This window comes from Pongo pygmaeus, chromosome 4 (assembly GCF_028885625.2).
Source record: "Pongo pygmaeus isolate AG05252 chromosome 4, NHGRI_mPonPyg2-v2.0_pri, whole genome shotgun sequence".
Lineage (NCBI taxonomy): Eukaryota > Metazoa > Chordata > Mammalia > Primates > Hominidae > Pongo > Pongo pygmaeus.
This window is the reverse complement of record NC_072377.2, coordinates 17,660,623-17,676,937: the sequence shown is the minus strand read 5'-3', so window position 1 is coordinate 17,676,937 and position 16,315 is coordinate 17,660,623. Positions and strand designations below refer to the sequence as shown.

The window sequence follows — 16,315 nt, the reverse complement described above, 5'->3', positions numbered from 1 at the left end:
GGATAGAACAGAATAACCATTAGTGGTGCCACAATTTACAAACACAAGTTTCTATAAGATCCCGTCATTCATTTTTTCCCCAGCCTTCAAGATCAAATCTATTTATTGTCTTTTAATGTGTTTTATTCAAAATCTTTCTTCTTAAGTAAATTAATTTGTTACATTTTTAGAGGGTGCATATGCATAGACACAGTAAGTTTTCAGTTTAACTTCTTCTGAGATAGTTTACTGACATTGCCCTAGCTATTTTTTTCAACAAATAATGTTGACAACTTTTTTTTTTTAAATAGAGGTGGGGTCTCACTATCTTACTCAGGCTGGTCCTCAACTCTTGGGCTCAAGCCATCCACCCGCCTCGGCCTCCAAAAGTGCTGGGATTACAGGCATGATCCACCGTCCCTGGTCTATTTTTTACTTCTATCCAAATATATTCAGAAAAATGGCCAATACAGTGCTCTGTTCTCTGATAAAGTAGTTATTGAGGGGGACTAGACAAGTAAAACAAACAGAACAAAAAACCCAATAGTCCTTATTACTTCTTTTTAATTGTTTAACTTTATTACTGTTGCACCATTTATACAATTACATATAATTTCAATGCATCCATTGTACATTTTTTTGTTTTTTTGTTTTTTTTTTCCATTTTCCAATGAGTGGTGTGTTGGTGTCTGTGACACAGAATGAAGAGAAACTGGAACTGCAATGAACGCAGACTTTTTTTTTTTTTTTTTTCATTTCCACTGACCAATAAACAGAACTACAGGTGCACCCAACCACGGACATGCATTAACTCGTCATGAGAAATCTAGGTAGGCTAAGTAGGATGAGAGAATGTTTGTCACTCCCAAAAATATCTGGAGAGGAAGAATGGAGGATTGGCATTGAGATCCATGTGGACAAGCTAAGTGGGCTCTGTCTGAAAGCTGGCATTCATCCACAACATTAAAAAAATATCAAAATAAGAAAGGCTGTAAATTAAAAAGAAAACACAGAAAATACTGCTCTCATAAAGATCTGATTGCCTTGGCACAGGCCCTGTGGGCAGAATCAAACGCATCACTCCCAACTCCCATTGCAGAAGAAAAGCTATTCAACTCTCAGCGGTGGAGGAGTGCATGTGGCGGCAGTTTCAGGTACAAACGATGTACTGCACTTTCAGACGCGGATCTTGGAAATCCAGGACTTCTTGGTAAAGTTGACTGAAGGTATATTAGATATTTCCCCACAAAAATACTATTTGGATTCTCCCACCCCTCCCTCCCTTGATGGGACAACATCCTTTATTTTTCCTTGGGCATACATATCATTACTTCCAATTTGAAACAAGTTAGTATAGGAGAGAGAGAGAGGAGAGATAGGAGAGAAGAGAGAGAGAGAGAGGAGACAGAGAGAGAAAGAGAGAGAGAGAGAGAGGAGATTGTTTTAAGTGGTATTATTTTTCCTATAGGCTGTCCTTGTCACTCTTTCACGGCTACGGTTTGATCGGAATTAGCTGCCGGGGCCTCCACCGGCTTGGGCTCTTCTGCGGAGGCTGCGGGGGCCTGGGCCTTGGGTGTGGAACTAGGCGCTTCCGTGGCTGCGGGGGTCTCCTTGGAAGAGGGGGCAGCCTCCGAGCTGCCGGGTTTTGAGTCTGAAGCTGGGGCCCCGTCACTTTTGGTCTCCTGGGCGGCAGGAGCTGCGGGCGCCTCAGTCTTTTTGGGTTCCCCTTCCTCCTTGCTGGGCTCCTCCCCGGCGGCAGGGGCCGCGCTCTCGGCCGGGGCCGCGGCGGCCTCGGCAGCTTTGGGGGCCTCGCCGCCCGCAGCGGGGCCGGGGGCCGCCTGCTCCTGCTCGGGCGCCTTCGGGGGCTCAGCCTTGGCCTCTGCCGCGCCGTCCGTCTTCTCGGGCTCTGCCTTCGGGGCCTCCTCCTTGGCGGCCGCCGCGTCCTTCTCGCCCTCCTTTTCCTCGGCCTTGCCCTCGGCGTCCTGCTCGGGCTTCTCCTTGCCCTCCTTGGCCTCGGCGGGCTCCGCGGCCGCCTGGGGCTCGGTCTCCTTCGGGGTCCCCTCCTCTTCCGTCGCCGCGCCCTCAGCCTTCTTGTCTTTCTCCTTGGCTTTCTCGTCGTTCACATTGTAGCCCTTCTTCTTCTTGCTGAGCTTGCCTCCCATCTTGGAGTTCTGGAAGCAAACACAAAACAAAACAAAAACGGCGGTTACTAGGCAAGTGTGGGGACCACAAAAAGCTGCATTTTGCAAAGCAAGGGGTTCTGGGCCTGCTGCACTGCACACCCCAGTGGGGTGGCATGGTAAACTATAGTTAGGCACAGTTAAATTCAATTTATTCATGTATTTATTTTTGAGACAGGGTCTTGCTATGTTACCCAGGCTGGAGTGCCGTGGTGAGATCTCTTCTCACTGCGGCCTCCACCTCCTGGGCTCAGGGGATCCTCCCGCCTCAGCCTCCCACACAGCTGGGCCCACAGGTGTACCCACCACGCCCGGGTAATCAGTTAACTTATTATATTACACTATTATTACACGATTAAAAGTTAAAAATTTTAAAAAGAATCAAAAACATTAAGGAGCTCAATTAAGTGAGTTTTGTAATAATTTTAAATGAGTTTTTAAAACAATGTGTCAAGAAAAGAAATTAAGGAGCTCAGTTGTGGAGCTTCTAATCATAGCCAGTTGAGGGAATAATAAGCTGAGATCAAAGAATCAGTGATTAGAGGCAAAGTTTGTCAACCCTGGAGAGGAGGAGCACTATCTGTTTTTCATCTGCCATCCCATGTCTGATGCAAACACCAAGCGTGGAACAGGCGTGTGCAGCATGGCAGGGGCAGCCATCTTAGACCCAGGCTAGAGCTAGAGAAAGGCGTTGCAATTTTAAAGTGCTTTCTGGAGAAACTGCACAGCTGTAATAAAGCACAAATCACAGATTTCTAGAAAATAATCTCAAACTACAAACTCTCTCTGCTACATATGTGTGTGTGTTATATCAGCAAACACATCTTCAAACACGTAAGGTAAACGATTCAGTCTATCTTCTTACCAAGCAGGGGCAGTTACAAAAAAGCCAGTGTCTCCTGCTGGCTGTGTCTGACATAAATTCATTTCAAGGTATTTTCAGCTTAAAAAAAATAGTTCCATAGTAACATAAAATTGTTGTTCATTATCAATCTCCTGGTTAGAATTCAAACTATACATGTACGTTCAATGGTCATTAACAACTGTCTTGAGGCTGCCGCTTTCATTCTGGCACAAGAAACTCGATTTGTATTTGAATCTTGAAATTCTCTCCTCTGAAAACCAAGCATTAAACCAGATAAATAATAAATTATAAATTTATAAATAATAAATTTCATCCAGAACCATGGCCAGAGCTAAACAGGCTCTTGGTGCGTTTTTTTTCCTTCAAGTCCATTTTTCTGTCACCACCCATCAGTGAAAATCCACTGAAATGTTGCTTTTGCAAAGAAAATAGGTTGCTTTTTCTGGATGAAACATGGCAGAAATCACATTATACTATCCTGGTTAGTCCCACAAATGAGAAAAGCCCAGGAGAGGGCATCAGCCTCGCCCTGGACCCCAAGGGAGGTTAGAAAGAGCAGGGGGGAACCACCCGGTTTTGCCCAGGTCAGGTCCACTGGCAGAACTGTACACACTCCTTTGCCAGCTTTGCAAATATATACATCCCTCATTTAGAAGAGAAAGATTTGCTGTTTATTTATTACCTCCTTGGAATCAAGATTCATGACAGTGAAATAACCTACATTTATCTTATTCAAAGTCGAGTTTTTGATGGAAGAAAATGAATTCTTCAGTCAAAATTTTTCTCACCATTCTATATGCTAATTTCTTATCTGGAATGACTTCAGTAGTTGGGGAAGAGAAAAGCAATAAACTGAAATTTGACTAAAATACTAGTCATATTCTCAGGAAAGGTCTTTATGATGTTACCTAAGATTCTCTTACATGTCCTTTTTTTTAGAAAAAGGAGTGGCAGTTGGTCATAACCTGCTTCAGACAGGCTCTATTGGATTTACTTTTTGATTATTTCTCCCTCAAAAGTAGAAACAAACATACATGGCAAAAAATACAATTAAATATACTTTCATCCTATAAGCAATCACACGGCAGTACATGAAAATATAAAGAAATAAACCGGATCAATATTTTAAACTGTAGTTTATAACTCTTCCATTGAATTCTTAACTAGTCAGTACGCACGAATGGCCTATACCAAATATAATTTCAGCTCTGATATTTCAAAATACATTGGGTTCCTTAGGTTGAGCTAAATAAGAAACAGGAAACCTAACAGGTCTGCCTTTAGAATCTTCTCTCAATCCAGCAATAGAAACCCATACACCAACTTAGAAATTACAGACGCTAAGATGAAGTGCAAACATAGGGGGTACAGTAAGTATAACATGGGGTGCTGCTTTCTGACACCCACAGCATGAAATTCTATACAGCAATCCCCAGAGGTTTAAAGTCATGTTGGGTTACAAACCTAAAATCTGAGTTACTAAAACTGGATTTTCTGACACATAGTTAAGGCCACATTCTATTCTTTGTTTTATGCCCAGCTGCGATTTGTTTCTGGGTCAAAAATGAACACACATAATCAAGTTATAAGTAAGAAAATATGTCTCAATCCAGTTTGTTTTTCAAACAAAGTTAACAAACACCCCTGGCATTTTGCTAATTTACCTCTACTGGTTACATTGAGGTATCAGAGGGAGGCTCATAGGACCCACCTGAACCCTCGAAAAGCAGGATTGTCTCATTATTTCCCAAGACCATATGGGTGAAGACCTTGCCTACAACATCTATTAACTGTTTCCTAGGTATCAAGCACAATCCTACTCATAAATATGTTACATAAAATATGTAATCTCAACAGCACCATGGGGTAGTATGCCATTCACATTCTCCTTTTACCCATAAGGAAATCCTACTAGCTGAGTTCGTGGAGCTGTACTACAAGCTGTACTACGAGCAAAGGCCAAGTCCAGCAAAATTCAGTAAGGCAGGAAGGCACCATAGAGGGGATAGAAGGAACTCCGCTGAGAAGCCGGCAACGGGGCAAAGCTCTCAGCCCAGGAATGTTATGCGCCTGGGTTACAAGGATGGTGCCACCTGGGGTAGCTCAGAACTCAGGTGTTGAGGGAATAAGGAAGAAATTCAGTATTTAGAGTATCCTCTGCCTCTCAACATTTCATCTTCCTATTTGCCAGAGAAGCTTTTTACCAAGAGAAAGCAATGAGCACACAGTTTAAGGATTTCATTTTCTTTCTTTCTTCTTTTTTTTTGAAATGCAGTCTCGGTCTGTCACCTAGGCTGGAGTGCAGCAGCAGCACAATCTCGGCTCACTGCAACCTCCGCCTCCCAGGTTCAAGCAATTCTCCTGCCTCAGCCTCCTGAGTAGCTGAGATTACAGGAGCCTGCCACCATGCCCAGCTAATTTTAGTATTTTTAGCACAGATGAGGTTTCACCATGTTGGCCAGGCTGGTCTTCAACTCCTGACCTCAGGTGATCTGCCCACCTCGGCCTCCCAAAGTGCTGGGATTACAGGCGTGAGCCACCATGCCCAGCCGATTTCATTCATTTCTGTTACTTCTAATTTTGAAAGAAATCATTTGGTATAGAAAGTTAGAAGTTGGAACTTTTAAGATTAAAATAAAGCAGTTAAAAAAAACACAGCAACAGACCATCCATGCTGAAAGTCACTTCAACTAAAAAAGTCACTGAAAAGGCTGAGACTGACTTTGCATTTCTCCACAATTAGGAAATTCACTAGAAACTGAGCGGCACAGCAACAAAATTCAGACCAATGCTGAATGCACTGACCTCAGCTCTATGTGTTTATGTATTAACCAAACACTAAAACTGGACTCTGTTATGACATGTCAGAAAAAAGCAAATTCTGGAGCTGTCCTTTAAAGACCAGGTGTGGTGACTCACACCTGTAATCCCAGCACTTTGGGAGGCCGAGGTGGGTGGATCACTTGAGGTCAGGAGTTCAAGACCAGCCTGGCCAACATGGCAAAACCCCATCTCTACAAAAATTACAAAAATTATCCAGGCGTGGTGGTGCGCACCTATCATCCCAGCTACTGGGGAGGCTTGAGCCCGGGAGGCAGAGGTTGCAGTGGGCTGAGATCAGCCACTGCACTATGGCCTGGACAGAGTAAGACTCTGTCTCAAAACAAAACAAAAAACAAAAAGCAAACAAACAAAAAGGCTGTCCTTTAAAGAAAACTCGATGCCACAAGGGCCAAAATGACAGGCTTACCGATTAATATTGGCATAGAAAATAATCATAAACAGAAGTAGAGAGAGGAATTTCACCAAGTTTAATCTGGTAAATATTGGACAAGAATTGAATTTCAAGGAGACTGCACATTGGGTCATGGCAGAGTATAAAAATCCCACATCCACAGCACACCCACCCAGAATCCTTGGGCAAGTTATTTAATCTCATTGTCCTTCCGTTTCCTTTAAAATTTTTTTAAAAATGTCAATTTCATGGGAATTTAATGTGAGGTCATGTGAGTACAACATTTTACATATCCAGGGCCTGCAAAAATGTTAGTTCCTTCCCCCATCATTTAATTTGAAAATTCTTAGATAATTCTTTGCTGGTAAATTCCAACAGAATAGTTAGAACACAGGTTCCACACACACAAGTTCTAGAATCCGGAATCTGAAGCGCCACAATGAAAAGAACATTTAACATCTTTTAAATATGTTTAATGTTATCAGAAAGATGTTTGGTATATGTGTTCCATGCATGCCCCTGCTGGTTCTATTTGAAAAAGAAGTTTTTACAGTTATCTGTGGTCACCATATTGTAAAGGTAAAATCTCTACTTCTTCAATCTGAATATTTTACATACTTAAGATTCTAAGAGGTTTTGAGTCTTTTTAAATATATTAACAGTCCATTCTACCAAGAAATCAGTTTCTACACAGAGATAAAAACCAAAGATTAGTTAAATCCATTCCTCCCAATTAGAACGAGTATTGGAGTGATCAGAGAAAGAGAAGAGGGGGCTGGGTGTGGTGGCTCACGCCTGTAATCCTAGCACTTTGGGAGGCCGAGGTGGGCGGATCACCTAAGGTCAAGAGTTCGAGACCAGCCTGACCAACATGGAGAAACCCCGTCTCTACTAAAAATACAAAATTAGCCGGATGTGGTAGTGCATGCCTGTAATCCCAGCTACTCAGGAGGCTGAGGCAGGAGAATCGCTTGAACTTGGGAAGTGGAGGTTGCGGTGAGCCAAGATCACACAATTGCACTCCACCCTGGGCAACAAGAGCAAAACTCTTGTCTCAAAAAATAAAAATAAAGAGAAGAAATGTAATTCCATTTTTTGCTGTCCCCTCACCACCTCTTCATCACTTGGTCCAAGGAAACAAGAGAAAAGTGTTTTGATCACCAAGATGGAAAAGGAATCCCAATTCTTTTACTCATTTAATGCCTCAAATTTCATATGTAAAGGGTAAAAACCTGGTCTACAGCTTATCTTGGCTAATAAGCTAAACACACCATGTTTATGAGAGAAGCTAACATTGTCAAATGTCATTTTGTTTTGCCACTGCCCACAGAAGAATATTGTTCTTTTATCATATGTCAAATAGCTTAATAGAGATACTGACTTACATCTTTAAAATCCCCCACAACTATCTTGTGACTAGTTTTATTCCCTTCCACCTTATAAAACCAAGCCTCCATCTAATTAATCCCACCTGGCTAGAAACAGATATTCTGGAAGAAACGTGTTAAAGTTCTGCTTTTTGGTGAAGAGAGAAGACAATGTGCTATTCGAGCACTGTGAGTTGATCAGAGCAACCTGGGCTGGAAAGCAGGAAAATCAAAGGGAGGCCTGAAAAGGTCAGAGGGAGGGTTGGAGGTGATTATTCATCACACCAGCCTGGTCCTTTTTTGCCTACACCTGCCAGGAAACTCAAAAAGCGTTTGCATCCGTGGAATACATACCTATCACCTTCTGAGTCTCACTTCCTATAACTGATGTTAGCTTAGACTACACACTCAGTCCTGACACAAATCTTTCTTTTGTTTATTGGCAGCAAATCTTGTTCCCTAATAAATAAAAGTGTATATTTATGAACGTTCATGAAACTTCTAAAGACGAGTTTCTCTAACTTCTTCATGCCTAGGAAGGCCATAAAAGAGCAACTTCATAGCTAGGTAGGCAAGGTAAGGTGAAGTTTTTTTGTTGTTGTTTGTTTGGTTTTTTTTTTGTCCTCAGAGACAATTATACTTTAGTTTCTTCAGAGGACCTGGTTAAAAAAATCAATAAATAAAAACAAAGAACAAACATATGGCCTAAAAAATTGGTTTTAATTCTTCCTCCAAAGCAAATTGAAACAATTCTGTTGAGTCTTAGAGCTAACAAGTATTTCTTATTTTACAGAAAATTCTATTTATAGGAAAAATATGTGGTCCTATGCGTTGCTATAATAGCAAACTGCCCCCCTCCCCCCAAAAAAAACAGTAAATTCGTTCTTACTATTGAGAGCTTAAATTTAATATGAAAATTTCTTTGGAGAGTAAAGGTGAGAAATAATTTGAAATCTGATGTTATAATGAAGACCCTCTGTAATAGAGACAATCTCCTCTACCAAGTTTTCCAATTGCTTGTTCCTTTTTCTCCAGGAATCCTGTCAGGGAACACAGAAGATATTCCTTATGCATTCAGATTATCTGCTGTGTTTATTTTGTACACAGAATCCACAGGACACACTGGGTCCAGATCCCCTCTGTACATGCTTAATAGCTAAGAATTTCACTAAACAACCACAGTTCTTACAAACTATAATACGATCCCCTCTGTACACACTTAATAGCAAATAATTTCACTGAACAACCATGATTTGGCTGCTGACATGACCAACTCATCCAGAACTTTCCTAATACGCACTTACATTTTATCTTACCTTAAACCACTCCATTAGCACAACCTACTGTATTAAAATTCAGTCTTTCAGTTTGAGAAAATAAAGGTGGAAGAGTAGACAGCAAAATGCCATATAAGAAAAAAATAAATTATGAAATATTTTATTTGTTTGACTTGTGTCAAAAACAAGCCACCTAGCACTCAGTATGAAGTTTGCTAAAAACGGTAGGTGTGCTGGGGGTTGGTCTCCACTGTCAACAAGGTGCTATGAGACTCAGTGGTTACCTCCCACTCTGGATCTCAAATGTCCTAATCAGTAAAACGAAGATACTTAAAGTGCATTCTCTTTCTAGAGGGAAAAATAATTTTATGAATGCTTCTGGCACTAAATAAAATGCAATGCAAGATAAAAAAAAAGTAGTATTATCAATAGAGTTCAATACATCTGCTAATCACTGTCATAAAAATATATCATCTTACACCCTAAAGATTAAATTGACAACCAGCTGCTATTACTATGATTGGATGTCTTCATACGTCATTTCAATATGTGAAGCTTGCTGAAAATTAGAAATAAAAAAAATTTTTAAAAGCAAAAAAAAAAAAAAAAAAGGGCTGGGAGCAGTGGCTCACGCCTATAATCCCGGCACTTTGAGAGGCTGAGGCAGGAGGATCACAAGGTCAAGAGTTCAAGACAAGCCTGGCCAACATGGTGAAACCTCGTCTCTACTAAAAATACAAAAATTAGCCAGGCGCAGTGGTGTGCGTCTATAGTCCCAGCTATATGGGAGGCTGAAGCAGGAGAATCGCTTGAACCCGGGAGGCGGAGGTTGCAGTGGGATGAGATCGTGCCACCGCACTCCAGCCTGGGGCCTGATGACAGAGCAAGACTTCGTCGCAAAAAAAAAAATACAAATAAAAATTGTAAAATGACATCCAAATGTTTATTAAAGCACAGAATGTTTTTTAACGTTTTCAATTATATTTAGAAAATCTTCTCAGAATAATGTGTAAATTCTGTAAGGAATGAGTCAGGATGGAATGGCTCACTGAAGACATCTCAGCGTCATAACTGTCAGAAAAGTCAGGTTTCATCAGCTTCAGTCACGCAGAACTAGTTCACAGTGCCCTGGCTGTGGAAGACACTCGGTTGTTTCCCCTTTACCTACTTTTGATGGGTCATCTACCAACCACTGGTGGTCGTGCCTTGCAAGACCTGCCCTGTGCCCAATCTCTTTGAGCAAGCGTGCTTCCTAAAAATAACCAAACCATCTTTTCCTGTTATGCGATGCTAAGTAGCATCAGCCTACAGATACTTTAAATTATCCTTTCAAATATAGTTTAAATCAATCTCACAAGGGCTAATCACAATTCTCTAAAACTAATGTGATATTCAGTTTAGTGTTATGTAGAAACATTGAGAAAAATAAAGTGGGAAAAGTTCTCAGGCCCCAATTTCTAGCACAATACAACCACTTAACAAAACGAAACCAGGGTGTATCACCATTTTTACAGAGCTATCCACAGGCAACATTTTGAAAGATTATGTTTGGAGTTTCTACATTGGGAAAGAGTTCCAGCTCAGATATAGCCTTTTTTTTTTGAGACAGGATCTTGCTGCTCTGTCGCTCAGGCTGGAGTGCGGTGGCGCGATCTCGGCTCACTGCAACTTGCGCCTCTCGGTCCAAGTGATTCTCGTGCCTCAGCCTCCTGAGTAGCTGGGATTACCTGTGTACCACCACACCTGGCTAATTTTTGTATTTTTAGTATTTTAGTAGAGACAGGGTTTCACCATGTTGGCCAAGCTGGTCTCGAACTCCTGACCTCAGGTGATTCTCTTGCCTCAGACACCCAAAGTGCTGGGATTACAGGCGTGAGCCACCATGCCCCGCCCCAGATATAGCTTTTAATGCCAACTTTAGGAATATCAACAAGGAGGTCATGGTGAATTCAAACACAATAAGGCAAAGATTCACTACTCTTATATGAACAAGAGCAAGAGTGAGAATGAAATAAGGAGGGAGGGAGACAGAACAGAGCAAGCAAGGGAGGGAGAGGTGGGGAAGGAACAGAGAAAACGCCTCTCATTTTGAATAAATTCTCTTTTCATCCTCCTTAAAACTGCTTTTTCTGAAAATCTACTCCTCCAGACACAATCTTTTTCCTGCATTTTTAACCTATGGAAATTGAAGCCACATATACTGTTCCTTAAACTTCTATAGCAGAACACTGTCAGAGACACACCAGAGTGAAAATATCCCACACTGTAGGATTTAAATCATACCTCCATTCTGCCCCAAAGTAACAGCAATGAATTGGGAAGCCCAAGGGGTTAGTGTCCCTTGCTCTCTGGTGCTATCAGAGGAACCCAATTTGACTAACAACTGCTGTGGCGACTGGAGTCACTGAGCTGACCTGGTCTTCAGCAGGACTTATTATGTCCTTAATAGAAGACACTTCTGCCCCTTGCAGTGACTAAGGGTTCTCAAATCCCTTTGCTGGTACCAAGTGAAAACGCATGGGTCAGCCCTGCTGCCTATGCATTCTTTGGGTTTGGGTCAAGACTCCTGCAGTATTTAAAGACCCAACCCTATATACCAGAACGGTATCTAACATTTGAGCTGGAAGTTGTTCTAATAGCTTTGCAATGAAATGTGAGGTTTCTGAGAACTATCATTTATTCCTTCCTTTCTTTAGTCCTTTAAATAAAGCACTTACTAAACAGGTTGTTTATAGGAAAGCAAGAAAGGGAGAAATGTTGGCTCAAAAGAAGTATCAAGTAGGAAAAACAATAGTGTTATCATTACCACCGTTAAGAGGATTTCAGTGCTTTGTAGCAGGTCTAAGTGATGACATGCCATCAGGCTTCCAAAAGATGCCCTCCAGAGACCAGGGTCATCCAAATAGCTCTCAAGAGCCCTTCTGCATTTTGGTGGCAAGCAAAATTATTGGTAATGAAATGCTAATGTTTATCTCAGCCTATATACTTAATTTTAGAAGGTTTGATATGCAGATGCTCACCATTTGTGGACTGTTGAACCTTCATTTCAGTAGCATTTTGTTGGTTACATCCATTATTTAATGTTATTCAAGTCTTTGCATGAAACGGTTTTTGGATGAAAAATGCAAGCCCCCAATATACCATTGCCCTTCTTCAGAAAATGCAACCTTGCACAATGACACAACTTCCAGGAGTTATCCACCCCCAAGCCAAGGGGGTTACATGCACTGGGTCCTTCCCATAATTACCACATGTGCTCCATGATATCTCCAATTTGATTTTTCATTAACACGTTTTTACATTTACGTTGCTCTGTCAATGAACAACAACATGGTTCTGTAATGTAATAAGAATCACTGGCATACATTAAATGCCATATAAAATAAGAAAATGATATCAAATTTCTCCATATGATTTGAAAGTTACTATGTTCACTACTTTACATGCCACTCCTATTTATATCTTCTTTCCCTGCATTATTATAATATCTAAGCACTTCCTATATAGGGCAGTTTGAATCATACAAAGGCCCTATCCACTACAAAGTTTCTACTTTGAAAATGTAAATTTGGATTTATTAACCATTTCATCTAGAACCAGCAGAATAAAGTTATTAAGGATGAGATCAGACAGATGACAATGGAGAAGATGGCTCCAAGTCTATAGCAAAACCCAACATAAATATGCAACAATATGTGTCAGAGACTGGAGTGTTATTTCTGGTTTGATTGCAGCTTCATCATGCAATCAAGACAAGAAGTCATCTCCTTTTCATTCTGTTTCCATCTTATAATCAGAAAAAAATATATCTGCTTACAAAGATGCAGGGAATGAATCAAAGTTCCAAGACAAATTTCAATGCGTGGCTGCAGCATATTAACTGTGTACCCTTGGACAAGCAACTGTCATCTACTAATTCAGAGCTGCAAAGGTTAACAAGAATTATACACCAGCCAATCCACTAACAATTTTTTTTAAGTAACACAAAGTCACAACTGAGTTGCATCTACAAGCAAATCCATCACCAACAAGTTGGGTTTATAATTATGCAAGTGGAAAGAACCTACGTTATTGGTCAAACCTAACCTGAAGCAAATGTTAGAATAAGAGGGAAAAAATTTTTTTATATAAAGAAAAGAATTTACAAACAATAAAAAAGCACAATACATACAAAGTATTTTCAATACTATCAGAAGAAAGAAATCTAAAATATTTATGTCCAGCAATTTCTATTTTCAACAAATGACTGGCCCTTTTCTTTTAAAAGGTCAAAATTTTTATTCTAAAAGAGGAAAATGAAATAAAGGTAATGCAGCCCATGTGTATTTTTAGTATTCCAACCAGTATGTGCTCTGTCGCAGTAACTTGTCAAGTCTTCAGTGCCTGGTGGCAATTTCCATTGTTGAAATTATTGTTGTCGGTGTCTGATTCAGCCAAGGCTCATATTTAGCAATTCTAATAACATCCCCATCATTTAGAGGATACAGATGTCCTCTCAGGAGAGGAAACTGTCATAAGAGCTGCCAACCCATGTCTAAGTTTCTAGGTAAACCTTTGAAATATCATGAGTAAAAATTTAGAGAAAACATTGGAGACAATTTATTACCTTGTCACAATAAAAATGTTCCTCATTGTAAAAAAGTATGATAAAGATATGCAACAAACTTGAGGGAACAAAGTACACATACGCAGAGAAGCACACACTCACACTTCTACAACCAAATTTTCCCCAAGAGGTGATTCAGATGAGTTGGATCTACAAAGTCAGAAAGTCCCTAATACAAAAGAAGATTAATCACAAGAAACCCCTCCATTATTCTTCATGAAGCCCAGTCTAGCCCTACAGATGCACCGGCACAGGGTCTTTGGGGATCTCTCATCAAAAATCCAAAATGCATAAACATCTGAGGTGAGCGATGTTCATTATCTTAATTTTATCTTACCACATTTTATTCAAAAATTGTAATAGCAGCTGCGGTGCAGTGGCTCATGCCTGTAATCCCAGGACTTTGGGAGGCCGAAGCAAGAGGATCACTTGAGCCCAGGAGTTTGAGACCAGCCTGGGCAAAATAGTGAGACCCTGTCTCTATTAAAAAAGGAAAGAAAAGAAATGTTAAAAAAAAAAAGTAATACTACTTTGTACCCCATAAAGATACACAATGAGACTCTGTCACAATATAATTTGTAAAAGTCAACATCCAGAGTGATCTCAAGAACTTCTGATGTTCGGAATTAGTCTAGAAAAATAGATTTGATCGGGGCCGGGCGCAGTGGCTAACGCCTGTAATCCCAACACTTTGAGAGGCCAAGGCGGGCAGGTCACGAGGTCAGGAGATCGAGACCATCCTGGCTAACCCGGTGAAACCCCGTCTCTACTAAAAAATATAAAAAATCAGCCGCACATGCTGGCGGGTGCCTATAGTCTCAGCTACTCGGGAGGCTGAGGCAGGAGAATGGCATGAACCAGGGAGGCGGGGCTTGCAGTGAGCCGAGATCGTGCCACTGCACTCCAGCCTGGGCACCAGAGCGAGACTCCTTCTCAAAAAAAAAAAAAAAAAAAAGATTTGATCTTAGTGAGAAAATATCTTTTTTGAACTGTGTGCTAGGTTTAAGACGTGACAGGGAACATGAGTGAGTGAAGAGCCTACTCTAGCAAGAGGGAGAAGACATATGAAGACAATTAAAATATAAATGAGAGTAAGTCAAGCATTATCAAGAGAAGGAAAAGCAATAGTTTCACCAGAGGAGATGACAATTAGTTGAGATCAGGATCAGAAAGGTTTGTAGAGAAGGTAGAGTCTGAGACAGTAGAAATATAAAAAATACTTATTCATATACACTCAGCATAAGACTGTTTTGATACTTATCTTTACACATATCGACTCATTAGCTATCTCATCAGTTCTCTGAGGGAGGAATTATTACTATCCCCACTTTAGCACGAGGAAACTAAGACACACAGGAGATAAATAACTTGCCCAAGATCAACCAACCAGTTATTTGTGGAGGTGTGAGGTGAATGCAGTCACTCTGGCTCACTCAACCAGGTTAACGTTAAGGTCTCTTAGCCATCATAAGTTGCCTAGAAGAACAAATAAGCTTTCTACAGATGAGGATGGGGAAATGCAAAGTGTTTATGTCAAAGGGAACAAAGAGGAAATGTCCAATTGAGATTATTAGAAAACCCTATTGATATCTAAGAGGAAGGAGAGGACTCTCATATACTTGGAGTGAGAAAAGATGGACTCTAAATCTATAAAGGTTGCCTAATAGGGAAAATATCTCTACTTAGATGACAGAAAGCAGAAAAACAGCTCTTGTAGGAGTTAGAAAGGAAAAGATGATGTCTCAAAAAATCAAAAGAGAAAATTTTACAAAGCAGCTTGGAGGAGGCATATGCTGCTACAAAAAGGTTACGAAAGATAAGAACAGAGATGGCGCAAATTGATCCGGTGATGGGCTGTCAACAACGGACCCTAGAGTCACTTCGATAAAGGAGTGAAGACACCTGCCTCTTTGAAAGGGCTCACAGAGCACATGAGGCGCCAGAAGAGAAAGCCACAATGGTCAATACCAAAGAGTGTTGGTAATGGCAGAAACGTGCAATTTTGGCAAGAATTTGTTTACAAGGATTTGCAAGAACTGAAAATATCTACGGGAAGACAGGATGAGACAAAGGATAAAAATCAAAACTAAAGTGGAAAGCTGAGGGAGGAATCTTGACAGGGCAAAGTTCTGGGAGATTCAGAAAGGTAAGTCCAGATGTTTGTTGAAGTGGAACACTTTGTTATGCAGACTGAGGGGGGAGAAAAGCCAATAAGATAAATTCCAAATCTGATGGTTATTCCAACTCAACATGCTCTCTTTTACATGAATATGCTTAAATCTGAATTATTCCAGAGTAATGGCTCCACAAGATCTCCACATAGTAAACGTTAGATCATGTGTCTTTGAAATAGTCCTTTACCTTACAGTATTTCATTCTGCAGTCATTTACCTTCACTGAACTCTCATATTACAACACTTAGGATTTCTTAAGTACTGGGAAAGGGACAGACATTTCAACAACTAAAATGCTGAAGAACTGCCACAGTGACCACTAAACCTGGAGAGGTCTTATTGTGAAACAACTGGTATGCAAAAGTAAAGCAAACAGGCTTGCGGCATTATCAATGGTTTTAGGAGCTTCTGAGATAAGGAAATGCACAGTCAGCATCCACACGTGTATTCACTACATAAATGTAAAAAAACGAACCTTAATTCTTAAGAACTTCTTATTGTGCCCTTACTATGCAATCTGGTCTTGGTCTTTAGATAAACCATCCATCTTTAGTCATTTATCTAAATCATCCTTGCTTAAGCCTTTTACATTTTATTTATAAAATAGATTTTTAAAAAATTTTTAGAGATGG

The 16,315-nt window shown here is 40.5% G+C and overlaps 1 protein-coding gene across 1 annotated transcript in view; it reads right to left on the bottom strand.

Moving 5' to 3' along the window:
• Nucleotides 1–529: 529 nt before the first annotated feature.
• BASP1 (brain abundant membrane attached signal protein 1) overlaps nucleotides 530–16,315 on the bottom strand; it is a 58,973-nt gene continuing 43,187 nt past the window's right edge. Inside the window, exon 2 of the mRNA XM_054488264.2 lies at nucleotides 530–2,150. Coding sequence (XP_054344239.1) covers nucleotides 1,458–2,141 — 684 coding nt within the window. The 5' untranslated portion in view covers nucleotides 2,142–2,150 and the 3' untranslated portion in view covers nucleotides 530–1,457. The remainder of the gene's footprint in view (nucleotides 2,151–16,315) is intronic.